The following is a 27,471-nucleotide window of genomic DNA, read 5'->3' on the forward strand; positions in this document are numbered from 1 at the left end:
CCTGTGGTAGTCACTAGTCTATCACCCTTAAATCATTTGAATTAAATTGAAATCAAGAAGCAGTCCAGAACATGTCTGCAGTGAACAAAATTTCAATATAGTGTATTTACCATTTAATGGCTCAGACAGAGCGAGGATGCAAAACCCCTGATCTCAGTTAGCTGATTGCTGAACCCCCTGACGCTGACTGACCTCAGGCTGCAAGGCCCACATTGAGATCCCCATCCTTCTGAATGGTTGAACTCCACAATGTTCTATTACAGGTTTCCCACGCCCTTTCTTTAAAGATGTTCAAAGTTGGGAAATCAGAGAAATACCCTTGATGACCACCTCTGTCTTTGCAGAGTGGGTCCAAAGACTGGCACAGTCAGGAGGTCGGAGAGTGCGGGGGGCGGGGCTTATGGGGGTTCAGGCGCGCCCGCACAGCTACCTTCCCGGCGCTTGATCAATGGCTGCTGGGTCGGGAGCAGGCATGGTTCTCCTTCCCGCGGTGGATCGGCCCGGAGGCCGTGAGTTTGAGGCCAGCCTGGGCTGCATAGTGAGACCCTGTCTCAGAAATAAAATACCTCTGTCTTTGCAGAGTGGGTCCAAAGACTGGCACAGTCAGGAGGTCGGAGAGTGCGGGGGGCGGGGCTTATGGGGGTTCAGGGGCGCCCGCACAGCTACCTTCCCGGCGCTTGATCAATGGCTGCTGGGTCGGGAGCAGGCATGGTTCTCCTTCCCGCGGTGGATCGGCCCGGAGGCCGTGAGTTTGAGGCCAGCCTGGGCTGCATAGTGAGACCCTGTCTCAAAGAAATAAAAAATAAATAAATCAGCAAATCTAAAAAGTAATCCAGTTTAATCTCTGAAGACTTAGCCCTTTCTATTATCTCATACATTATGCTAGCTTCTAATAGTATGTAAAGCTTGTATGTATAATATAGTGAGCGTCCAAATAGGTTGATCTACTATGCTTTTGTTTTTCCTCATAATCCTAAGTATGATTCTTTAACCCTAGAAGATACTAAAAACTATATTCATTGATTGAGTAAATGAATCCTGTACATTAAAAACATGTTTTTCTTCAGAGTTTATAAAGAAGTCTTAATTGCCTCTTCCTACCCCCAAGTTTATCTTCACAGTTTCATTTCCAAATGTCTGCAGATGAGGATATCTGTAAAGATGGTAGACACATTGTAGCCTACTCCTTTTCTTTACATAGCTTTGTTTTGTCTTGGTTTTTATTTTCCTATATCTTGAAGTTACATTTGAATTTTTTCATTTTTGCATTTCAGTAGTTGACATATGAATTACAGTGGAGTCTGATGAATATTGAGTGTGTTTTCTTTCCTGTGGTAGTTCAGAAATATTTATCAAAGACTTTCATTTGATTAAGTAATAGCAATTATGTTGTGGATTGAACTTTTATATAAAAAATTTCAAACTCATAAACTTAGTTATGAGCATTAAGTATATAACTTGTACAGATTTAACCATTATTAGTTTTTTTCGGGGAGTGAATAGAAATAATAGCTTTAATTTGTAATTATTTGTATGTTATACATAATTTTGAAAATAAGGTATATATTTGTGTCAAGGATGATTATATCTACTTTAATAGTTTTAAATGCTTTATGTAAAGTGTGCATAATTTAAGTGTAGTTTTGATGAAAATACAGAATGAAATTTGCATATTATAAGTGTTTCCATTTTAGAGCATGTCAAAAGAATAAGCATAGTAATTTGAATGCTCTATTTTTATTTCTAGAAACCAGCAAATATCCTAGTAATGGGAGAAGGTCCTGAGAGGGGGAGAGTCAAAATTGGTAGGTAATTATTCATAAAATAATTTATCAAGAAACTAAAGTGACTACAGAGGTGATTGCCCTTTTTAATACTCTTATTTAAGTAGTTAATTTTAAAGTTACTTTCTCTTAAGTTTTTGGATAAGTAGGCATATAGTGTATAAAACCTGTAGCCTTTTCCCCAAAATTAGACTCTGTAATTCTCTTAAGTTAAGGCATCCCTTGGAATTGACAAGCAGGTTCCCCCAAAATTCACTATTGTGTCATAGCCCAAGCTTGTGAGTACATTAGGACCATTGTCTGTAGTAGTTATCCTAAGTATAATTATCTAAATCGTATTTTTTATTGTAGCATTACCAAATGTTCTCTCCCTGAACACATCCTCCTGACCCTGACCTGACAGTACCCAGGGACCTTTAGAGGTTCCACCCACTTCAGTACCCCTGGCCTGCATGTCCTGTACCAGGTACTAACATACCCTTTCCGAATGAGTCTTTATGTTTGTAGCCACTCTTATTTGCCTATCTTAGTTTAAGACACTTTTAAGGAGTTTTTTTTTTTTTTTTTTATCTGTATCTGTTTAAGGAGTCTTTTATCTATATTGAGATTTGCTTTGCAACCCTGGACATTCCAAAAGAACTTCATTTACATCTGGAGAGAAAATGAGCTAAGTTATGTTTTGTTCTAAATTCTTTTAGTAGAAATTGCACTGATTGAACCAGACATGGTGTTGCACACCTGTAATCCCACTACTGAGGAGGCCAAGGCAGGAAAATTGCAAGTTCAAGGCCAGCCTGAGTATATAGGGACACTGTCTCACAAAACAAAGAAGAAAAGGAGGAAAGGAGAGAAGAAGTTATATTTATTGAATTATCAGTGGTTTATTAGAAGGATTTAAAAATAAATTTTGTTTTATCGGCCTGCTTTCTTCACTATTAAAATACACTATGACAGAGATGATTTGCTAAATTGATCTACTATGAAGTCATGCTTTCCTAATTCAACCTAGCCTGTCCTGCTGCTTGTTTTTTTTACTTCTTCAGTTACTTCCTTAGTCCAGTTTCTGAAGAAGCTGTCCTAAACTGACTTACCCTTCATTAACTCTCTATTCTGAGTTTGCTAAGATTGAGCTTCATTCAAAAATGTATATTAAGCCAGGCATGCAGTGCATTCCTGTGATCCCAGCCCTCCGGAGATTGAGGCAAGAGGCTCGCTGTGAGTTTGAAACTAGCCTGAGCTAAATAGCAAGACACTGCCTCAAAGAAACCAAAGTAAAAAACCAAAATGTGATGTTAATTAAGTACGTGGTAGCTGCTTTCCTTCTCTTCCCTTCCCCTCCTTTCTCTGCTCTACTCACTTGTTTCTATTTTTATTTTATACTCAAAATTCTTTTTCTTACAGGTTATTTATTGAATAGCTGCTTTTTGCCAGGTACAAGTGAAAAAGAGGTATATGGCCCCCTCTTTGATACACAGTAAAATATAAACAGTGCACTAGATACTTTCATACCTCTTTATTTTATATAACCATCCTTTAAAGGTAGATGCAGTAGATAAGGAAAGCTGGATTTAGAGAAGTTGTAGCTTGCTCAGTTTTTCAAAGCTAGGATTTGGATTCCTATTCCTAAGAGCCTCTACAAACAAGGCCACCTTAGTGATATCAGAGAGGACACGTGTGGCTTCACAGACCTTCACTCTGTCGACACAGCTTTGCCTTTGAAAAAGCTTTAGAGAGCAGGCTGGGGATTTAGCTCAGTGATACCGCCACCTGCCTGCCTCACAGTTGCAAGGTCCGAGTTCAATGTCCGGTACAAAAGAAAAGAGCTTCAGAGAGCAACTTTTCCTTTTATAAGTCCTACCTACTAGTACCCTTAGTAGCTTTGAAATGTCTTCTGCCCTACTTAAATTCCCCCTGCTACAGTATTGCCATTTTCCCCTTCTCAGGTTTCTATTCTTTCTTTTAAACTTTCATATTTCTCTTCCCAATTTAAAATAAATCTTGTATCCATCTTGTTTTCTTCAGCATTTGTTTTCTTCCTTTTATTCTGTACTTCTGGAATACTCTTGATGTTCACCCTGTGATTCCACTTACCCTGATTTATTAAAATCCAGCATCTAATTCCATCTCTGTATAAACACCTCTTTCTAAAAGAACAGCTATGATCTCCGTCTTACCAAAGCTAGTAGACTGTCTTTTCCCGTGGTTTGTACGACATTGTATAATTTTGGTTTTTTACCTGCAAATTCTGCTGTCACTTTATTATTGCCTCTTATTCCTGTTAACCTGTTTCAAAAACACTCGAGAAACTAGCTTGGAGCATAGCTTCCCATTACAGTTATTACTTCACTAAGCAATTGATAAATTGTGGCCTCAAAATTTTGGATTCTTTGAAAATGATTCTAAGATCTGGATCTCTAGTCTCTCACTTTAGCTGAATTCTTTGTGTCCTCCTATTCTCCTTGGTCCCAAACCAAATTCATCATCATCTTATATTCTCTTATTTGTACCACTCAATACATTCATCTCATTCGCACCAATCTGAGGTCTTCTGTCTTTACTATTTTTTCAGTGGTCAGGCCCGTTGTTACCTTATTGTTAGTAGTTTTAGGATTGTAATTCTACCCAAGATTAGGGACACACCAGGGTTTAGAATAAGCAATAATTAATAATAAAGGCTTATGATCTGAGGGTTGACTAAATGCTAATAATTTTCTTCTGATAGCACATGTTAAATTACTATTTTTCGCAATGCTAGGGATGACCCAGGGTTCCACATTTACTAGATGAGAGGTCTGCCACTGAGCTACACTCGTAGCCCCAGAATTACTGATTTTTTAAAAATGATGTGGGGCCAAGCCTGGTGATACATGAGTATAATCCCAGCACTCAAGTGGCTGAGGCTGGGGCATCTGGCCAGCCTGAACAATATAGCAAGATCCTGTCTTTAAAAATAAAACAAAACAAAAAACCCACAAATAAAAGAGAATGATATGGCAGCTGAGGAGATAGCTCAGTGGTAGAATGCTTGTGTCGAATGTTTGAAGCCCTAGATTTGATTCCCCAGCACCATAAAATTAGTAAATAAAAATCAATAATACTGATGCCTATGCTAATGCTTTAATATAGTTTCTACTTTGGCTCAGAAAAATTACATAACTGAATGGAAAACACATGGTACCCTTTTCTGTATCTGAACCTTTCCCTCCTCAGCAAACCAAAGACTAAAATGCTTACTTCCTTTTTTACCATTTACAAATAATAACCCCTCAGGATCCAGCTCAAGTTCCGCTTTCTTTTTCTTTTAATGGTTGAATTACATCTCAGTGAAGCTGTTTTTATTTTCTTTTTAAAAATAAATTTAATCCCATTCCCTCCATCTAACTCCCCTCCCCTCCCTATATACAAAAGCTTTGTTTCTATTCAGTTTAGTCTACTTCTACAAGTGTTTATTAAACATCACTTTAGGTAACACCTTGGAAAAGAAATAAATCCCCTGCCAAGGAATTTAGCATTTAGTAGAAAACAGTAGCAGATCCCTTATTCTCACATTATTTATTATCCCTGTATTGTGTTGGATCTATTCCATGTATTTTGTTAAGCTCCTTGGGTGGTAGACCTTGTGTGTTACTGCTTTTTTTTTTTTTTCCTGTTCCATACTGTCAAATTAGTACACAAACTAGAATTCTGCTACCCCTGTTTAATTGAACAATTTCAGCTACATCTAATTTGAAAGTTCATACAGTGGACACAAATTGTTTTTAAGAGTATTGGTTTTCTTCTGGCCTTGATTTTATCTGGTAGTGAATAGATGAGGGTCAAAAGAAAGTAGGTAGAAAATAAGAGGAAAGATTACTGATTTTAGCCTTTTAAAAATGCTTTTTGCTAGGTGTGATGGTTCATGCCTTATAAGCACAGCACTCAGGAAGCTGAGGCAGGAGGATGTTAAGTTCATGCCCACTGGGCTACATAGCAAGTTCAAGGCCAGACTAGACTACATTCTACTGAGAAAAACAAAAAGATAGAAGGAGTAAAAAGAATTGACATTGTTATGCACATCTACCAACTCTCCCTGAGAGTTATTATGTACTAATAAAAATAAATAAAATTGCTTCCCAATATGCTTGACAGAAGGAAAAAATTTCCCCACTGATGAAACAGCATTCCATCATCCTTTGCCATTAGCAATAATCAGCATCTGATTGTTTAATCTGGTTTATCACAATTACTTTCATATATGTGATGGCATACTTGCCATCAACAATAATAAGTGCCTATTAAATATACAAAACAGTGCTTTGAATATTGTGTAATATCTTAGAATAGCAGCTGGAATATTGGTAAAATGATGGAATGTTTTTGTTTACTTTAGGGAACTTTAGTTTAAAAAGAATAGGCATCAGCATAGATTTCCTTGGATTTTAAGACCTTGTTTTTTAAGACCTGATGCCTCAATTCTCAGAAAGTCTCCTTAAATTATTTAAACTCTAAAAACATAATCACAATAAATTTAAAATAAGATGCATTTTATATTGTATCACATTACTTTTACATTAGATGATACTGTATATACTTGAAGCTGCCTTTAATAGTACTTTGGGACCCCCTATATACTCAGAATGCACTGTCTATTTTATATATTTCCAACTTCAGAGGTTTATTATTTTTGTAACTTTGCCTTTTTGGCTTACAGTTACCATATGTATAACTTACTGGATGCCAAATCAGTTGATAAAAGATTAAGGGTGAAGTCCTAAGTAATATGATTTTTGTTTGAGTACTGACATCATGGCTTACTGTCCCTGTGAGCATGGGCAGGTCATTTAACTACTTTAGACCTTAGGTACTTCACCTAAGTAGTAAATTAGGAACAAAATGCTTATTTAGCTAGTGTTTTTGTAAAGATGAAATGAAATGATCTATGATATATATGAAAGGCATTTGTAAATTATAGAGTGCTTTATAGTTTATGAAATCTCAAAAAATTGGTTTGTAAGCCTTATAGTTTAAACATTTTTCTTTGGGACTGGGGATCAAACTTGGGTCCTTGCACTTGCGAAGCAGGCACTGGAACCACTTAGCTAAATACCTGGCCCTAAACATTTTTCTTAGTAGTTTTATATATCCCAGTGTTTAAATCAGTTACTTTTGGGTTAGACCTTTATTAAGTTCTGAAATAAACAACTTCTTCTTTTTTTTTTTTTGTGGTACTGGGGATCGAACTCGGGTCCTTGCGCTTGCATGGCAGGCCACCGAACCACTGAGCTAAATCCCCGGCCCTAAACAACTTCTTTATGTGTCCTATGCATGTTCTTGGAAATAGGTGTGAGGTGATAGTTACTTTTCAGTAATGACCCTCTGAGGGGAGAGTTCCAATTTGTGGCATTTGTTGTTTACCGTGATGTAAATAAACTCACCAACACCAATTCAGGTTACCAGTATGCACTCAGCAAGTGCAGAATCAGTGAACTGTGTAGGAGCTGGCACCAGCACATGCCACGCTGAGATGCAATTAGTTCATAGGTGTGCATGATATGCAGAAGTCGTATTAATTATAAAAGGTTTTTAAAACTAACTTTAGATGTTAAAACATTGAAAGTATTTATAAATATCTCTGAAAGGGAGGAATCTGAAGTCAGACCTGTGTTCTAAACCTGACTGAACCTACTGTCTCTGAATCTTGAGAAAGTCAGTGTCCCTTTGAGAGCCTCAGTTTCCTCCCCAAACAGGCACAATAGTAGGATCTACCTTAGGAGGCGCTGATAAGAGATAAAGAAGTAATACCCACATGATGCCTGGTGTAGCTGATTTTTTCCCCAAAGGAAAAGTATTGCTTTTATAAGGTTGGTGGCTATTTTTATCACCTTTGAATGATTCTAATAGAATGTCAAACTGAGTTTTGTATTTATTTTTTATTTTTTAGCTGACATGGGTTTTGCCAGATTATTCAATTCTCCTCTAAAGCCACTAGCAGATTTGGATCCAGTAGTTGTAACATTTTGGTATCGGGCTCCAGAACTTTTGCTTGGTGCAAGGCATTATACAAAGGCTATTGGTAAGTTAGTCTACAATGATTTACTATCTTGGCATCAAGCTTTTGTGAAAACCAACCTGCATAATAAAACCATTGGGTAAAAAACTATTTTATCTCTGTTTGTAAATTTCCTGTTGTTTTCTATGTTTCTAAATTTTATATTTTGGTAAATTTGAATTTTTAACTGTATAGGAGAATGTGATTCTTTTAAAAGAAGAAAACATGAGTTCAGTTGCTTTGGAAAAAATAACGTGCAAATTTTATAACTTCCCTAGCTTATTGATTAGAAGAACTAGAGATAGGTTGAGAATGGTTTTCTTCATAAAAAGAAATACAGAAAATCAGGGGTAGTAAATCCAGTGTTGAAGAGAACTTCTATTTGGGGAAACTGAGTTACCTCCTTTCCTAAGCAAGAAATATGACTCATCTTTATTTCTTGCCATGATAGTTATCAGAATGGCAGTTTCTCTATTAAGGTAGGAAATAGTCTGTGTAGATTAGCTGTGCTCAGCAGCTTACCATTTTACCAAGGAGGGGAAATAAAGTAGAAAACCTGTTGTAAGTCAGGTATAGTATGCCTGTAATCCTAGTACTTAGGAGGCTGAGACAGGAAGGTCCCTTAAGTCTAGGAGTTTGAAACCAACCTGGACAGAAAAACAAGACACTGTTTCAAAAAAATACTGTTACGAACACATACTCTAGGTTTTAATATCTACCTTATGGTAGAGTCTTCAGAGATTTTGCTGCCTGGTCACTGCGATGTCCTCAGAGGACCCAGCAGAAGAGAGCCTTGCCAAACCTGGAGATTTCTTTGAAGGGAATAAAACAAAGGGTAGGAAGAAGAGCAAACAGTCCTACTCAAAGGTCTAGTTCTGTGAAATACCTGCATGTCCTGAGTGCATTCCTTTAAACTGCCCTCTTTTGGGAATCTTGTGTTCATTGGTGTTAGGCTAATGTCAGTTTTGACTGCCTTTAACTGTTTTTTTTGAATTCTGCTTAAAAGGGCATTAAAATGTGTTATTAAAAATAGACAAGTAAGTACAGTCCTTTCTCTGTTAAATAAGCTTGTGAAGAACCTGGTGACATCCACAGGTTTACAAAGGAAGAGATCATATTTGGAAAGATGAGACTGATTCATGGGTAAGAAAGAAATGCAGGTTAAAATATGGTCATGTCCTCATTTATCAGGAGGTCTTATTTCTGCAAAACCGACTCTAGAATAGTACTAGAATATTGTAAATATTTCGTAAATACTGCTAAATGTTGTTTTTAGGGTAGTTGGTTGTTTTTATAGTGATGACTATTGAATCCAGGGCTTTGACACTAAGCTATATCCCTAGCTGTCTAGCCCCTCTCCTCTCCTCTCCTCTCCCCTCCTTTTCCCTCCCTTTCTTTCCCCTCTCTTCTCTTTTCCTTTCATTTCCTTTTTCCTTCCTTCCTTTCTTTTTCTTTTTTTATTATTTAGAGAATACTTTTATTAGTTTCTGTAATCAAACCCAGTAAGCCCTTACGTATTTAATACAGCGTGCTACCCCTGTACAAATGAAAAAAAAAAGTTTAACATTTCTAGACCAGTATGTCTGTTAATTTCTGTACAATGCCAACTCAACACAGTGAACTGGGATGACTTTTTCCAAAGTTGACAGCACAGTTAAAGTTTCCAAACATTCAAACATATTTATGTAAAAAGACCAATAATAGCAGTATGTTATGCATCAATAGCATCAATAGTTTTTCCAGGTTCTGCAGTCATCGGAACAAAATTATAGAGACATCCAGCACACTCCATTTAAAAAGAAAGAAAGAAAAGAAAAATACCCAAAAAACAGCAAAATTCTGTTACTATTGTGGTACCTGGCACCATTTTTTTCCCATCGGCTTCTTAATCATCATCTGGAAAGAAAACCTTCTGGAGTAACATCATTAAAAACAATTCTGATAAAGCATGCTCACTACTACGTATCATAAAGCAGGTACAAGATATTTTACATTCACAGAGGTATGATACAGTACTGTCCTACATCTATAATACTAGAGGATACACTTAAAAAGGCATTATTTCAGACCTGATTCTACTTTTCCAGTAGAGGGCCCAAAGGGTGATATGACCCAGCTTTGTAGAAATGTACTTTCTTAGATAGGATTTCCTTTCATTAATGGCACAATTTAATTCTCTTCGTGAACATCAGCTAAAAAACATTTTTTAAAAATCTGGGTAAACACAAAACTATAGAAAACTAAAAAGATTCCTACAAAGATGACTGAGTGAAAGCAAGCCAGACTCAACCTAACTAGTGTTTTATCAAATCTGTCCTGTCTGGAGGGTGAGGGCTCCACTGAAGGAGATGCCAGGCAGCAGTGCTTCAAAGCTTCGGACCACACCCCAAACACAGTACCCTATCAGAGAAGTAGTAGGCAGAATCACTCATTCGGGTATGTTCACGGACGCCAGCATCAGTATTTAATCCTCTGCTCGCTCATTCAGGAAGAAGGGGAGATCAGTTCTTGGTGTACTGTGATTTTGTTCAACCCAATCACCATGTTACAAAAATAGCAAACTGCCATGGAAAAACATAAGGCTCCTCCATCCAGCACCAGTTATCTGCAGTTCTTCTGTCTTTCCTTTCCCTTTTCTGTTCTCTCTCTCTGTTCCTTTCATTTCTTTTTGTTTCTTTACTTTCCATTCTTTTCCTCTCCCTCTCTCCATCCCCCCGCCCAGGGTCTTGCTAATGTCCTCAGGCTGGACTTAAACTTGACAGTCTTCCTGCCTCAGCCTCCCAGAGTACTGGGATTTCAGAGGTGCAGCACCATGCCTGGCTTGAATCCTTTTTTAAAAATTATAATTATTATTCGGAGTAGTCTCATAACTGTGAGGAAAATCAGTACGTGCTTGACAGTAAAGGAATGTGGAGATTGACATTACCCTCTTATCCAGGCAGTCAGAGCCATAGTAAAGCAGCAGATATCAGGCTGCCAAGGCCACACTGTCAGCCGAGGATGGTGGCAGCTATCTGCGGAGGGTGAAGAACTACAGAAAGCAAAGGCAAAGGATGGAGTAGCCCCAGAATGAGGTGCCAAGATCAGAGCTTGAATCTCTACATTCCAAGAGACTTTTATTATAGGGCTGTATTTTGGAGACTTTTAGAATTAAAAGTTTGCCTTTTGTGTTATTTTGATCTCTTCTTTCCAACTGTTGGTAACAGTCTAATCCCTTAGTCTCAGAAGGCATCAGAGAGTAGGATAAGAGTGAAAATAACCCAGGGAAAGGAGGCATGTTAGTTGGAAATAACATGTGATGCCTTACAACAGGCCGAATGGTGGACAACCATGAGGCATGGGGTGGGGAACAGAATAAGCAGTATCAATAGAAATCCATATCCCTTTGGTCCTCATCTACCACCCTACAGTCTGTATCTAGCAAGGAGATTTCCATTTAAAAAGGCATATTCACCCAAAACCTCTGTTAAACTCTGATTCTCCGCCAACATCAGTGTCATTCTCAGATTCTTACACAGCAACTCCATGGTAAGACCCACTTTTAACATGTACTCTTAGTAGTGTTGTGTGATGCACACTTTGAGAAGCACAGTTTTATGACTATTTTCTGATTAATTTCTGTACTGGTAAGATTGAAATAGGTGTAGATTTGGAAATAGAGTTGAGTAGCTATAGTTCCCATTTCCTTCGAGTAAGAACTGAAATTAAATTTTAACCAGCTTGCAACTTACTTGCTCAGTAAATGAGGCTTACCATTTAAAGATAAAAACATAATCACTAATTTCTAATTTTATTCAAGTCCCAATTACCCAATCTCAGTAGAACCTAGGAGAAAAGTCAGAGAAAAAGAATAAGCCCTATGTCAGTTATCTTTGAGCTTGAAATATAGTCATAGCAGATATATATGAGTACACACGTATTCATTCTGTTCTTCATAACTGATCGTGTCAAAAGTTAGTTATTTCTGTTCAGCCCATGGGAAAAGAATTTAATGGCTTGCTATCACTGCAGTAACATTCAATGGGGGAGGGTAGTAGCAGTGATGACAGCTCTATGGTATGAGTGGGTGAGTGGGTGGGTGGATGTGATGTGGGTCAGGAGAACAAATTACTGACCTAGGAAAGAGATCTCAAGAAGTTGTTATAAATGTTGCAAGAGCTAGATGACCTTTTAAAATTTAAAGCTAATATGAGGCAGAGGACTGGGGATTTAGCTCGGTGGTGCAACTGCTGCCTCAAAAACACAAGGACCCAAGTTAAATCCCCAGTAACTGCCCCCCAACTAAGGCAGGAAACAATATAACATGCTACTCTGAGGTTTCTTATCTTAGCAGCTTGCATGGAAATCTAGATTCTGGCTCCTTTGAATAGAGCACAAAGCAGGAATTGGAATCACCAACAGCATACAGTAATAGTCCCAGGTAATATATAGTAAAGGCAGCAAGGAGGAAAAGACATGGGACCATCAGGGGCAATGATGACAGCCAACATAATGTGGGTGTGAGAAAAGGAAAAGTAGACCTTGTGCAGTATCAGTGCTGTACTCTGCAGTGATGGACGTTGATGATGATGATGACCTCAGCTGTGTCAGTGAGGAAGATTGTATTTTATAGCCTTCTGTCATGGTAGGTGATGGTATAATAAAAAATGGTTATGAAGGAACATGTTCCCACTATTCAGATGGCTAACATGTGGAAGGAAACCATTTCTGAATGGGGTTAGATAAATGAAGCATTACTATATGGGGATCCCCCCCCACAGTTTGGCAATTTGTTTTACAAAATAGTACATTGACAATTATCCTATCTAATGGACATAATTGAGTTCTTCCAATTTAGCTTATCTACAGAATATGGCTACAGAATATCTGATAGGCTGCTGAATGCTATACTTTTCTGTGCAATACCATATTCCTAGCATTAATATTTTCTTCTTTTTAAAAATACTTAATAAATAAAATACTTTTTAGTGGGCAAATGTGAATATACATCTCACAAAAGTTAGTTCACTTGTACATTTGGCAAAGCATTGTGAACACAGTATCTCAGAATAAAAATTGTAGTCTTTCAGTATATAAAACCCAATAGAATAATCTATAATGAGTGACTTAAGTAGTTAATAAAACCTTATTTTGCCACGTTGGAGATCAAATCCAGGGCCTTGAGCATGCTAAGCAAGAACTGCACACTGAGCTACATCCTAATAAAACTTTTCCTCCCCAGGAAAACTTTGAAAGATACCTCACTTTGTTCTGGGGAATGGAAGCCAAGAAGTATATCATCTTAAGTGAATATATTTTGATTAGATATATGTACCAGTGTTATTCTGTGCCTGTATATACTTGTATTACTTATCAACTTTTAGACCTTAGTCAAAAATACTGAGGCTGGCGGTCTGTTAGATGAAAATTTTTCCAAATCCTTTTACTGTCTTTCTAGACTCAAACCCTGTTTAGTCTCAAAACTTATACATTACTCTTATCATTGTGCATTTAATTGTTTTAAAGGAATTATAACGCCATGTCTGATGATGATATTGATTCATACTATTAGATCTGAGTATTATGCCTTATACTAGATTATTAGTCAAATGCTTCAGTGACTGAATTGTTTTTTTTTTCCCTCATTGAGTTTATTGGTACATTTTAGGTATACAGTATAGTTACGTTCATTATTGGGATCTTGTACCTTTACATGACAGGTCTTGGTTCTCATTTTTTCCCCTTGTCCCTGCCCTCCCCTCCCCACATACAAACATTTTATTTCCATTTTTTCATTTTCTCCTATTTTTTTCCTTTCCTTATTACCTTTCCCCTACCCTTCCTACTTTCCCTTCACCTTTAGCCCCTTTCTTCCTGTTTCACTCAGTGACTAAATTATTAATACTGATTAGAAAGTTGTTTTTTTTTTTTTTTTTTTTTTTTTTTTTTTTTGCTAAATCTAAAAATTTTTTGGATGATAGATCTTGGGAAGTAGGAAGAAAAGAAAATGTTCAAATGGGAAGGGGGAACAAAGGAAGGGGATGGCGAAGAGAAGGAAGGGAATAGGGATTTTTAAAAATTTTTTAAAAGAATGGAAGGAAAACAGTAGAAACAATGTTTTTTGGGGGGGGGTTTGTTTTTGTTTTTGATACCAGAGATCGAACTCCGGCCCTTGTGCTTGTGAGGCAGGCGGTGGAACCATAGAAACAATGTTTTGCAAAGGGAGAGGGGAAGAAGGATTGAAGGGAAGGGAGAAGAATGGGGGAAAAATTAAGATACGTGCAGATATAAACTCCCTATGATAAGTGTGATCATTATGTATGTCAAAAGTGTACCAATAAAATTATTTTTTTAAAGGGGGGGGTGTCATTTTTTTCACTGCTTGCCTTGCAAGCACAAGGACCAGAGTTCAATCCCCAGTACCAAAGAAACAAAAAAACAAAAAAACCCCAAAAACAATTGTTTCTATTGTTTTCCTCCATTCTTTTTAAATTTTTTAAAAAAATCCCTATTCCCTTCTTTCCTTTTTTAACTGAGTAGGTGGTACAGGCCTGTATCTTACCACTTGAAAAGATGAGGCAGGGAGGGACCAGAGTTCAAGGCCAGCCTGGACTAGATGTGAGGCTCAAAAAACAAAAGAGAAAAAGAAAAAGAGGCCATTGCTTGTCATGTTGCTTTTTCCTAAGTTTATCTACATGAGGAAATTTACATGTAAATGTTTTTCTTGGCTTCCAATCTGTTAATGTGATGATATAGTTACTTCATGTCACATCTATATTGTATATGTTTCCTTTAATAGATTTTTATACTTTGTATATTGTTTTATTGAAAAGTGTTCTTTTATTTATATTGGAATTATACCAGGAATTTTAACTAGGGAAATGTGATACATTTGTACAAAAACTTGATTTTTCTGCTTCATAGATATATGGGCAATAGGTTGCATATTTGCTGAATTGTTGACTTCAGAACCTATTTTCCACTGTCGTCAGGAAGATATAAAAACAAGCAATCCCTTTCATCATGATCAGCTAGATCGAATATTTAGCGTCATGGGGTTTCCTGCAGGTAATGTATTTTCCTTTTCAAAATTATATTTTCAGTTATATTTCAAAACATTCCTTTTCTAAATGTCTATTTTTAAATTAAAATAATTTAAATTAAAATAATTCAATTTAAAATAAAATTTAACATGTTATTTTCTATAACAATATTCAATTTGTTTTTCTTTTTTTTGGTAAGATAAAGACTGGGAAGATATTAGAAAGATGCCAGAATATCCTACACTTCAAAAAGACTTTAGAAGAACAACGTAAGTAACTCTATTGTCCTAGTCCAGTGGTGGCAGACCTATGGCACGTGGGCTGTTTGTATCATCGAAAGCTCTAAAAAAGCCATCACTGTCTTGGTCCATTTGTGCTGCCATTTAAAAAGTACATTAGGGTTGCAGTGGTTCTGCTGCCTGCCTCGAAAGTGCAAGGACCTGAGTTTGATCCCCGGTACCCCCCAAAAAAAGTACATTAGACTGAGAAATTTATAGACATCAAAAATGTATTTTCTCACAGTTCTGGAGGCTGGGAAGTCCCAGCTCAAGGTGCTAGCAAGTTCAGTGTGCGGTGAGGGCTTCTCTCTGTTTCCACATTGATGCTGTGTGAAGCTTCTTTAATGAGACATTACTGGCATTCATGAGGGCAGACCCCTCCTTGACCTGATGACCACCTGAGGGTACCAACTGCTAACTCTGTTGCATTGGATGTTAGAGTTCAACTAATTGCGCAGGGGACACAAACATTCAGGCCATAGCATTAATTATAGTTCATGACCTCAATGAGAAAATTTAAACTAAACTTTTAAAAAATGAGTTGTAAATTAATCAGAAATTTAGATTTTAGTGTGTTAATTATGCTCATTATTTAAAGACCAGATGCAGTTAACATACTTAATTTAGGCTATAGTATTTAGAAACTTAAGAGTTTTAGGGTCAGCAGATAGTTTAAATGTCTGTTCTGTTTAGTGTGATAAAGATCTCAGTTCGTGGCCATAGTTGTGGATCTGTTATTATCTGAGTGGCTGACAAGAAGGGAGGCAGAAATAACACATGACCCAGGATGTGAGTAAAACAGACTGTTAGAGACGTGTGTTGAGCAAAGAGGAGAAGAAAGGTGAAAGGTGATGGAGGGAGAGAGGGAGGGGAAGTTATTAACATATACACCTAGACTGGGCATTGTAGCGCACACCTGTAATCCCATTACTCAGGAGGCTGAGGCAGGAGTTTGCAATGAATTTGAGGCTACTTGGGACTACATAATGAATTCAAGGTGAGCCTGAATTTAAAAAGAACAAAATCAAAAATCTAGAGATGCAGTTATAGATATATCCTAATTCCAGCTACTCTAAAGCTGAGGTAGGAGAAGACTGCAAGTTCAAGGCCAGCTTGGGCAACTTAGTGAGACCTTGTCTCAAGATATTAAAAAGAGGCTGGGGGTGTAGCTCAGCAGTAGAGCACCTGCCTAGCAAGGCCCTAAGATCAATCCCTAGTACTGAAAAAGCAAAAAACAAAACCAAAGCAGCCAAAGTTATAAACACACACACACACACACACACACACACACACACACACACACACAGCAAAATTATTAAAAATGAAAATATTGAGTGTTGGCAAGAATACAATAGAATGGGCTCTTGCATTCTGTTGAGAATGGGTACTTCTCAAACTCGGAAGTACCTACAAATCACTTGGGAGACCCTGATAAAAATAAAGATTCTAGCCAGACATGATGGTGCACACCTATAATCTCAGCACTCAGGAGCCTGAGGCAGGAGGATCGCTGCAAGTTCAGCTACATAGTGAGTTCAACGCAAGCCTGAACTACATAGCAAGATCCTATCTCAAAAAAAAAAAAGGAAAAAAAAAAAGTGGCTTCTGAGCCAGTAATGACAATACACACCTGTAATCCTAGCTATTTAGGAAGCTGAGACAGAAGAATTGGCTAGGAATGTGAGGCTATCTTGGGCAACAACGAGACCCCATCTTGAAAAATAAAAAAAAAACAAGCAGGAGTCTCTGATTCTCATCTTCCATACAGTATTTTCTCCTTGTCATGTGCATCAGACTTACCTACAAGGACTTGTATCTGATAGCATTTATCCAACCACTTTCATACCAGAAGGAGATGCATAACCACTGAAAATAATAAATTTAAGGAGTATTTGACAAGGGAAAGTATCTATGAAACAAGATTAAATGAAAAAACATGACAATTTTTATACATGGTTTCGGTTTTTATAAAAACAAAGCCAGGCTATGGTAGCTTTTCCTCACACTAGCCCACTCTGCTTTCTCTAGGGTGTACTTTTATCGTGATGTTTCCTCTTTTACTCAGCCCAAGCTTGCTCTGCAGAGCCAGTTTCTCCCCTACTCTTCACTTTTATTTTCTTGAATAGACTTGGCACCTGCTGTTCTGAATAAATAAATACAAAGTCAGGAGCAATCTCTTTGTTTGTATATGTGATTACATACCAAAAAAGCCAAAGGGAAATTAATAAAAACTTTACAGTGTGTTTTTTAAATCACTGAATGGCTTGATTATGAGTGATTTTAATTTTCTTCTTTATACTTTTCTGTGTTCTCTTAATTTTTTACCGTAAACATACATTGCCTAGTTTTAGAATTTTTCAGTTTGAAATATTTCATATATAGGAAAGAATATATATGATGAAAACATATACATAGTGTATTTAGAATAACCAAATGAATACCCCTCCACTCATGTTTCAACCAAAGAAATAGAACATTATTCAGATTACTGAAATAGCCTGTTTTTACCTGTGCCAGAAGAAAGAATGTAAATATTCTGAATTTGTTTTTATCAGTTTTACTTCACATGTATGTATCTTTCAAAATTATTGTTCTTTAATGTATCTTTAAACTTTATATAAATTATATTATCTGTGTATTTTCTGTTGTAGCTTGCTTTCCTCCCACTCAACCTAATGTACTCATTTTTACTATTGTGTAACTTTCCATTCTGTGATTATGTAATCACCTATTTTTTCAATTGATGGACACTGGATTGTTTATAGTTCTTTACTATTAAAAAAATGTTGCTAAGAATATTGTTATCCATGTATACTGATATGGATGTGCTAAAGCATCTCTTAGATTCAAGTATGTACCTAGATACAGAATTCCTGATTCATAGGATATAGTCATTTTCAACTAATGGTTAATTTTCCAAAATTATTTAATAATACAGCCTCTCAAATGTAGTGTGTTACAATTCTTGTTTCTTCACACATTTGCCAATATTTGATAATGTGTTTCTTTTTTTATCGGAAATGGCAGTGACTTAAACACATACTTCATAAGAAAACCAGTCTTAGGAGCTTTTCATTAAAAAATATAAGTTGTGTGAGTGTCTCGGTGACACAAGGCTGTGTGTCCCTGCAGGTATGCCAACAGCAGCCTCATCAAGTATATGGAGAAACACAAGGTCAAGCCTGACAGCAAAGTGTTCCTTCTGGTAGGTGCTTCTCTCCCAGACTGAATCCCGTCTTAGCAAACACTCATCTAATCCTGTTTACTGGGGAATTGTCCCCACTACTCCTTCTTTAGAAATAAAAGAAATTGGTGGATACTGGGATGAAATTAAGTATTTCGCTTAAGATGCCAACCTTTACTTCTGGTCTTAAATTTTTAAATGATTTATCAGCAGAAAAAAGACTTTAAAGGGGCTGCAATCCTGCTGATTTCTGCCATTTAAAAAAGTGAAGACATTGACTTGTACAGATTTCCCATGTGCTATCAATTTCTTATGTATTTTTTCTAGCTTCAGAAACTCCTTACCATGGATCCAACCAAAAGAATTACCTCAGAGCAGGCTCTGCAGGACCCCTATTTTCAGGAGGATCCCTTGCCGACGTTAGAGTATGTATGCACCTTCCTCTTCAGATGGTGGCTGAGAGCAAGGGTAGCTCGCACTTGTTACTGAAGTACTTTACTTTCGTCATTAAGACTGGTAAAGAGAAAGGGCCAGTGTTTTTAAACAGGCCAAGCGACAGAGAGATGTGAATAAAAATAGGTGATATAGTCAGCTTTACAGATGAAAACTAGAGCTGAGAACAAATGGGATTTTATAAATCAGAGATTAGACCAAATGAGTAGGGAATGGTAGAATTAAATTCTGTCTTCGGAGCATGTCCACAGTGCTACAAGACCTCTACTCTTTAACCTTTATTTCACTCAAGTATATACTGTGTGCTTGTATTTGTGAATGGTACATTTTTTTTTCCTTGAGGGGAAAATTTTTTTTCTTGTTGATGCCAATATGGATTCATTTATTTTTGGTGCTAATGAAATTGATGTGGAAGAAATTCTGTCATGTATGTCACCTCATGGCAGTTGTGATTTGAAATTAAAAGTGGCGATTGGTGTAGAAATTCAGTTAATGAATGAATTGTTCTTTTCTTAATGCTCACATTTAGTCGTTTTGGGAAGCATCCAGCAATCACCAGCCACAGATGAAGTGTAAGAAATAAATGAAAAAGAAAAAGTAGAATTTTTAGGTAACAAAGTAATGATGTTATAGATTATAGGTCATGACTTGTTTGTTTTCAATGATTTTTTTAGTGTGTTTGCTGGCTGCCAGATTCCGTACCCTAAGCGAGAATTCCTTAATGAAGATGAACCTGAAGAGAAGGGTGACAAGGTATGAACTGCATGGCACACTTGGACAGTCAGAGAATATTGTAGGCAAAAAGATAAGGAAAGATAATTCCTATATGTTCATCTGCTCTTAGTTCTATGTTTATTTTACGTTTGCCTAATAAGCTCTTCTACTCCCTGAGCCCCAAGCCTCGCCCCGTGTGTTTATTCGTGTCATTACTATCATATCATGCAAGCTGGCTTTTGTAGGTACCTTCACTGGCTGTGTCAGCCCCCTTCGCACACTCCAAGATCATCATTCAGAGGACATCTTACAGATGTTTTAATGAGCACAAACAGTTTCCTTCCTGTGTGCCTTCTGGCCTTCGGTGAAATGTTTGGGGCCGGTTTGGAGGGTTACTGTACAATCCCAGAGAACACATCCTGTTCAGGGCTCAGGATGTTGACCCGTTTTCTAGTCATTCCTCTGACGCAGTTACCTGGTAGTTTGCCCCCCAGCTGGGTCAGCACTCTCATGTGCATATCACGTAATGAAAGAAATGTCCTATCCGTTGGTTTCATACCAGACTTGCTTTGTTTTTTTCCCATGACAGAATCAACAGCAGCAGCAGAACCAGCATCAGCAGCCCACAGCCCCTCCACCACAGGCAGCGGCCCCTCCTCAGCCCCCACCCCAACAGCAGAGCAACACCCAAACCAATGGGACCACGGGTGTGGTGGCGGCTGGCGTAGGAGGTGCAGCAGCAGGGCTGCAGCACAGCCAGGACTCCGGCCTGAATCAGGTGCCTCCGAACAAGAAGCCACGGCTTGGGCCTTCAGGCGCAAGCTCAGGTGGACCTGTCATACCCTCTGACTATCAGGTGTGCCCTTAAGTTTCCTCCTTCTTAATGTACATGTGTCATAATGGGAAGTAGACTTTTCTTTTTTTGATACCAGAATCGAACTCAAGTCCTCGCACTTGCGAGGCTGTGGAACCACTGAGCTAAATCCACGGCCCTGGGAAGTAGACTTTTAATATAGCCTTTTGGAATTCAGTAATTATCTTACTGGAGATTGAACCCTGGCCTTCACATGGAGCTATGTCCCCAGCTCTTTTTATTTTTTCAGACAAGGTCTCATTGAGTCATTAAGTTGCCCAGTTAAGTGCCAAACTTATTTGTTTGCTTGTATTAGACAGGGTCTCGCTATGTAGTTCAGGCTGATCTTGAACTCAACTATGTGTATATCCTAGGCTGGCCTCAAACTCAACCATGATCCTCCTGCCTCAGATTCCTGAGTGCTGGGTGGGATTGCAGCATGCATCATCACACCCAGGTTGGGCTAGGGTCAAACTTGTGCTGCTCCTGCCTCATCTTCCCAGAGTGCTGGGATTATAGGTATACACTACCACACCTGGCTGAGAATTAAGTAGATCTTTACGCTACCATTTTGATGTAAAAATTGTACAGTTCTGCTCTGGGGCATTGTATGAAAATGATAATTTTTATTATATTTCATGTAACTTCAAGTTATTTTGTGCCCTGATTTGTTTATCCTTATAATCTGGGGAGAAAAAAAATAGCCAGGTAGATCTCTCCTTTCTTTCTTTTTTCTTTTCTTTTTTTTTCCTTTGAAGCAAAACATTTATTGGTCCTTTTTGTTTTTTGTTTTTTTGGTACCAGAAATTGAACTTGGGCTGTGCTTGCCAGGTAGGTGCTGCACTGTTGAGCTACATTTCTGGCCTGGTACATTTTAGGTTTACATAATGATAAACTTCATCGACAACTTCTTTCTTAAAGGAAATTCATTATTTTACCCATGTAGTTGCCTGTTAACTGTGGATCAGAAAAGCACACCTACATAATAAGCATTGAAAAGGGAAGGGCATGGGCTGAGGTTGTGGGAATACACACCTGTCCTTTTACCATTTTGGGAGGCTGAGGCAGGAGGATCTCAAGTTCAGGCCCATCTTGGGCAGCTTAGTGACTTTAGCAAGTCCTTTTCTCAAAATTAATTTTAAAAAAGGCTAGAGATGTAGTCAATGTGAAAGCCCCATGTTCAGTCACTAGAATGGCAAAAACAACACTGAAAGAAAGAAAATAAAAAATCAGAAAAAGAAGTGGCAGCTTATTTTGGACAAAGTTGATTGCATTCTTCAAATATATTTGCACTTACTGGGAGGAAGTAACCATTAAGTAACTACATAGTTACAAAAAAAAGGTAAAGACTGAGGCTTTTTAGAAATAACTATTAACTAGAAATAATTTGGGGACGAGACAGTATTTTTTGTTAGTAAGATATAAAGAAAACTGTAATTGTACTAATTTAGGAGACTAAAAGAAATGTATCTAAGGGTTGGTATTTGGAGAGAAGTAAAAGTGCCCATTGTGAGCCAGAAGTGGTGGTGCACACCTGTAATCCCATTGCACTCGGGAGGCTGAGGCAGGAGGATTGCTGTGAGTTTGAGGCCTACCTGGGCTATATAGTGAGACCTTGTCCCAAAAGCAAAACAAAAACATACCCATTGCGTTAACCTGGAAGAATCTTGCCCCCACCCCCCAATTTTTTTTTTCCCCCCGACAGTCTCAAAAGAACTAGGAGGAAGGGAAAGCTTAAATAACATTAAATAAAAAGAAAAAAGATTTAGAACGCATCCTTCAGGAAATTGGAAGAAGAGAAGCATTTAGGTTAGAGCTAATAGAACACAAAATCTCAGGCAAGGGAGTCATAAACTCACTGATAGAAATTGAAATAAAGGGAAACATTAGCAAGAAAGACAATCAGTAGCAGCCTAAGCTTGCTTTACATTTTGAATATCTCAACAAAAAATGTGTTTTCACACAGTTACTTCTCTGAGAAGCTCTTATCACAGATCCCCTATCCTCAGAAGGGTGTGTTACACTTCCTTTTGGTTCCATTTAAGTTAGTCCAAGTATCTGTTTGATTTACTAAAAAACTTACGTGGGTAGCCGACATGAACATACTTGAATTTGTTATAAACTTGGTTGTAAATTAATTTTCCCCAAAACTTCAGTTTATCCCAATGATATGAGCAACATATGTTCACTGTATATTGTTTCATTTCCGTGTCTCAAATTGTATCAACCCTTGTTACGGAAAAAATCGTTAAAGGCAGCTGGGCATTGGTGGCATACATCTAATCCCAGCAACTTGGGAGGCTGAGACAGGAGGATTGAAAGTTTGATTCCAGCCTGGGCACTTAAGGACATGTCAAGACCCGGCCTCAAAATAAAAAATAAAGGGCTAAGATCTGAATCAGAAGCCTAGGGATAAAAATGGTATATACCTCAGTCATCTCCTTTTCCTCTTTCTTTCTAGCACTCTAGTTCTCGCCTGAATTACCAAAGCAGCGTTCAGGGATCGTCTCAGTCCCAGAGCACACTAGGCTACTCCTCCTCATCTCAGCAGAGTGCGCAGTTCCACCCGTCTCACCAGGCCCACCGGTACTGATCCACTACTCCACCTGGCCTGGCCAGCCCAGAGCACAGACTCCAGCAATACAATGTCTGCGTTGCAAAGAGCCCCAGAGTGCAAAGTGTGATGCCAGTTAAAATTCACACACTTGGGAAGAGAACCTTGTGTACTGACCATTTTGGAAGAGTAACATCTTGAAGATTTTTGTGAAGTTTCCCAATCTCCCTTTCCCGCATGTGTTCATTGACTTCTCTGATAAAGCGTCTGATCTAATCCCAGCACTTCTGTAACCTTCAGCAGCTTTTGAAAGGTTTCCTGGTGCACCTTTCTCATGCTGTAGCAATCACTATGATTTATCTTTTCAAAGCTCTTTTAATAGGATTTTAATGTTTTAAAAACAGGATTCCAATGGTGTATAGTTTTATACTTCATGAACTTTCGCAACGCAGGTAAAAATGTACCTTTTAAAGCACTACACAGTTTTCACAGACTCTGTTTTGCTCATGGAAATCTTAAACAGAAATTGTTACTGTCCTGAAGTACTTTGTTATTGTGTTTTATTTATCTGGTTTCAGGGAAGGTCTAGTAAAAGACAAGCTGTGGAACAGAGGGAACCTACAACCAAAACCAGCCTAGATCTTCGTAGTTACTATGCTTTATGCTATGAAGAATGGCATATGTGATTTTTATATGACCATTTGTACAGAATTTAGTTACCAGAATCATCATGTTCTGAATAGTATTCAGTAATTAGGAATTACAGTTTTAACCTTCATGTAGCTAAGTTTACCTTAGAAAGGGTTTCAAGAGCTTTGATGAAATATAGTCCTCTGGTGACCCACACCAGAAAGCTGGAGAGAATATTAACTGCACTAGGATTACTTTAAGGAGTAATGTTTATCAAAGGATGCATTACTTCCCCTTGAAGGAAGAGCTTTTAGTCTGTATTGTATGTAAATTTGGCTTCTCTGAAGAAACTTGCTTTCTTCAGTTTCTTCACTTCTGTGTTGAGGTAACTTTCTTACATAACCAAGAATACTCAAATAGAAGCCTGCAAATTCATATGCTTTTAAAGTAAAGAGCAGTGTTCTCTATTTGTATTTGCATTAGACATAGACTATTTTTAAAGCATGTTAAAAGTTTAGATTTTATACATGTTTAAAGTATGTATTATGTATGCATAATTTTGCTGTTGTGACTGAAACACTTATGTCAAGAATCTTTTCATTGCACTGAATCTTTCTTTTGCCCGTAGGAGAAAACTTAATTGTGCCTAAAAACTGTGGGCAGATAGTGTAAGGCTATACCAGTTAAGGTGATATTTTCATTTTGATTACCTTTGAGTTAGAGGTTGAGTTCTCTCTTAGCCACTATAAGGAGCCCCTCACTCCCAGGGCCAAAAGAAAATGTAAGGAGGGCTGGGGATTTAGCTCAGTGGTGCTGCCGCCTGCCTCTCAAGTGCAAGGTCCCAAGTTCGATCCCCAGTACAAAAAGATGTAAGGACTTAGAGCTCCCATTGCAATGTAAGGGGCAAAAAATATTGTGTTCTTCTAAATGCTACTTGCAGCACCAGCCTTGTTAATGTTTTCTTGAGCTAGAAGAAATAGCTAATTGTTGTATATGCAAATTATATGCATTTTTAAACTATTCTTTGTGAATTTATCTACCTGGTTATGATACTCTGGGTCCATATACAAGTAAAATATGATTTAAGACAGAAGCCAGTATACATTTTGCACTATTGATGTGATACTGTAGCCAGTCAGGACCTTACTGATCTCAGCATAATAATGCTTAGTATTGATAATAAGACTCTAATGACACTCATCAAGACTGAAGATAAAGCAGTTGACATGCTCCATTGGAAGGAATTTCTGATCATTTCCATGGTATTTAACCCCTTTTGCTATTTAACGTAAGAAATTAACCTCCTTGCATGATGTTTGTATAGTTATCTATACAAAGTTCTGTCCTATGCCTGGAAGCCTCTCTGTCCAGAGCTGCTGGTCAGCGGGTGCTCCCTGTGCCCTCACCATGTGCCCAGTGCTCTGCTGGCTGGAAAACACAACGGGCAGGACATACTTGGTGTCCTTTGGGAGCTGATGGTCACTTCAGTGACACCAGGCTCTCCTGGGAAGTCTATGACATGAGAGTGACTTAAAATAACACAAAGGTCCTTTTGTTTACTTCTAAATCCACTGGGATAGTTATTCTTCCAAATTCTAAAGTAAACAGTGTTATGGAGAAGTTTCTGTGTCTGTCCATGTTAGGAGAAAATGATTTAAGTGTCACAAAAGGAATTCCTGTATATTTGAAATGTTCACAGCAGCCTTGAACAATTAATTGGGTGGCCCTGGTAGGCAGAGCATTCTCTACAAAGTGATTGTAGGAATTGACAGTTAAAACACAGCTCTGTTCTTGACATGAGGAAAGCTTACATTGAATAAAAGAAGAAACCCCAAATATGTATATAAGCCGAGACACAATGCCCCTTAATACTTTATGTAATTTTAATATGTAATTCTTAGGATATATGCTTATGCATTGACAGAACTACCCTGCTTTCCTTGTACATAAAGAATTTTACTGGTAGAACTGACACAATTATAAGGGGGTTTTGTCAGTTGCTCCCAGTGCACAGTATTCTCCAGGACGTAGCCAGAGGTCCCCGTTACATACACGACTGGGTTTCTTATCCCTGCACTGTTTCTGCCCCTTTTCTCCTCTTCTTGCCTCAGGGTTGGTGATGCCTACTGTTGCCCATTACGCTTTGAAATGGTTTTGGTTAGGAATTTCCTTTCTCTGTAAAGGGGAACAAAGCTTTCCACACATAAGGGCCCTGGACTATGGGACCTCCAAGGAGACCTGTAAAGCTTTCTGAAGGCAAGATTTATTGCTGAGGTCCCCAAATGACTACAGTCTAACGGTATATTACATCCCCAAGGGTGCAGGGGGCGCATCCCTCAGCCTGCGGGAATACCTGGACCAGGGGAAGTATTGAAAGGAAGGAGTAAAGCCAAGGGAAGGTTTTCTGCTCTTGATATTACAGATCTATTTTAGGGTTAGCTTGCTAGTGAGATGTGTGTTTGGGAAAAGTGATTCAAGAGTACAGGACAGGGGAACTCAGAATAAGGTAGCTTGGTGGCAGGGCTGATCCTGTGAGGCTGAACAATCCTTGTAATGAAGTAGATCATGCAGTGAGGTGCAAAAACCAAGGGCGTGTATATTTTTATATCTGTGGTTTTGAAACGTTAGTACTTAGAATGTTGGCCTTCTGTACTACTCTTTTGCTCTCATAGTTTACTCTCCAGAACAGGAAAGGACAATGTGGATGTCTGCGTTCACTGGTTCATTCCTGGTGAGCAGCTGTTGGTGGTTCTCTGTGCCTCTAAAGTGATGCTCTTTTCTCTGATAAAGGTACAAGAGAAAAAGTAGTTGGAGAAAAAGACTTGGAACTTGATCTGTTTTGAGTAGCAGAAACTATACAATGAAGGATGAATTCTATGAAAGTTGCAAATCTCACCATGTGGTGATATCTTCCTAAGGGATAGAAAAGGCACTGACATGGCCATTAGATTAACAGAGGCTTGAAGGAGTCAAGTACATAATATTTTATATAAAACATAGCATTTTAGGTCTCCATAATCTTCAAGAATAGTCACAAATATAAGACAAAGGTTATTGTTACAGGATTTTTAAAAAATGTGTTGTACCTGAGGCCATACTTACTCTTCTGTGCTATCACCGTAAGGGAGTGATAGGTATGTATTATATGAAAAAATTCCTAATGCACTGTTATCTCCTAAATATTTAGTAAATTAATACTATTTAATTTTTTTAAAGCCTTGTCTGTGTAGACACTAAAAGTATTACACAAAATCTGGGCAGAAGATGTCCTTTTTAACAACAATTGAAAGTACTTTTATATATGTTATGTAGAATATCCTTTATAAACTGCCTAGTTTGTATTTCGGGTAATTCCTGTTTGTGAAGCGTACTCGTCTCTGTCTCTTTTTGAGTCACTTTCTGCACGATCCCTGTTTGTATGGCTGTAGCTTTACATGCCCTGCGGCGCATGTACTCCCAGCTCCGGTGCTTGCACAGCCCACGCTGTGGGCGCAGGATGGGCTGTGGCTTGGAAGCTGTGTTTCCCGCTTTGAGTTGTCCAGACTCCCTTCCTGAAATGACTGTTAAAATAAATTAGATTGCATTTATTTTATATTCTTGGTTGAAATAAAATCTAATTGGCTTTGTTTCTGTTTGGTTTTTTAAATGTAGAAAAACTCTTTGTAGTAAGTGCTGGTGTTAACAGTTTATCAGCGTGCCTAGAAGATTTCATAATCATACTCATCCTGCAGAGAATGTCTCCCTGTGGATTGCAATATGTTATCCTGTTCAGGGTGTTTATAGTGCCACAGAAACACAAAATAAAGCAAGATTTCTAGGTAGCTCCAAGATAAAATTAATTTTTTTCCTGAGATAAATACTTTTTAAAAATGATTAAAATGAATTTTAGGGGAAAAAAAACTACCTGCATTCTGGGGACAGGATTGGGCTGGGAAGGTCTCCTTTATGGCAGTGTTCTGTTGGACCTGGCT

General features: G+C 38.0%; 1 protein-coding gene across 2 annotated transcripts in view; it reads left to right on the plus strand.

The window, feature by feature from the left end:
• The window catches only part of Cdk19 (cyclin dependent kinase 19), a 104,979-nt gene extending 77,873 nt beyond the window's left edge, over positions 1 to 27,106 (plus strand). Inside the window, exons 5-13 of one of the 2 annotated variants that reach the window (XM_010630352.2) lie at positions 1,748 to 1,805; positions 7,705 to 7,836; positions 14,716 to 14,859; positions 15,034 to 15,103; positions 18,245 to 18,317; positions 18,624 to 18,721; positions 19,424 to 19,502; positions 20,053 to 20,319; positions 22,778 to 27,106. In XM_010630352.2, the coding sequence (XP_010628654.1) occupies positions 1,748 to 1,805; positions 7,705 to 7,836; positions 14,716 to 14,859; positions 15,034 to 15,103; positions 18,245 to 18,317; positions 18,624 to 18,721; positions 19,424 to 19,502; positions 20,053 to 20,319; positions 22,778 to 22,909 (1,053 nt within the window). In that variant the 3' untranslated portion in view covers positions 22,910 to 27,106. Of the gene's footprint in view, positions 1 to 1,747; positions 1,806 to 2,207; positions 2,251 to 7,704; positions 7,837 to 14,715; positions 14,860 to 15,033; positions 15,104 to 18,244; positions 18,318 to 18,623; positions 18,722 to 19,423; positions 19,503 to 20,052; positions 20,320 to 22,777 lie in introns of those variants that run through there. The other variant, XM_033763422.1, reaches the window with a different exon arrangement.
• Positions 27,107 to 27,471: the final 365 nt, after the last annotated feature.

Source organism: Fukomys damarensis, unplaced genomic scaffold (genome assembly GCF_012274545.1).
Source record: "Fukomys damarensis isolate Sample0158 unplaced genomic scaffold, DMR_v1.0_HiC HiC_scaffold_14, whole genome shotgun sequence".
Lineage (NCBI taxonomy): Eukaryota > Metazoa > Chordata > Mammalia > Rodentia > Bathyergidae > Fukomys > Fukomys damarensis.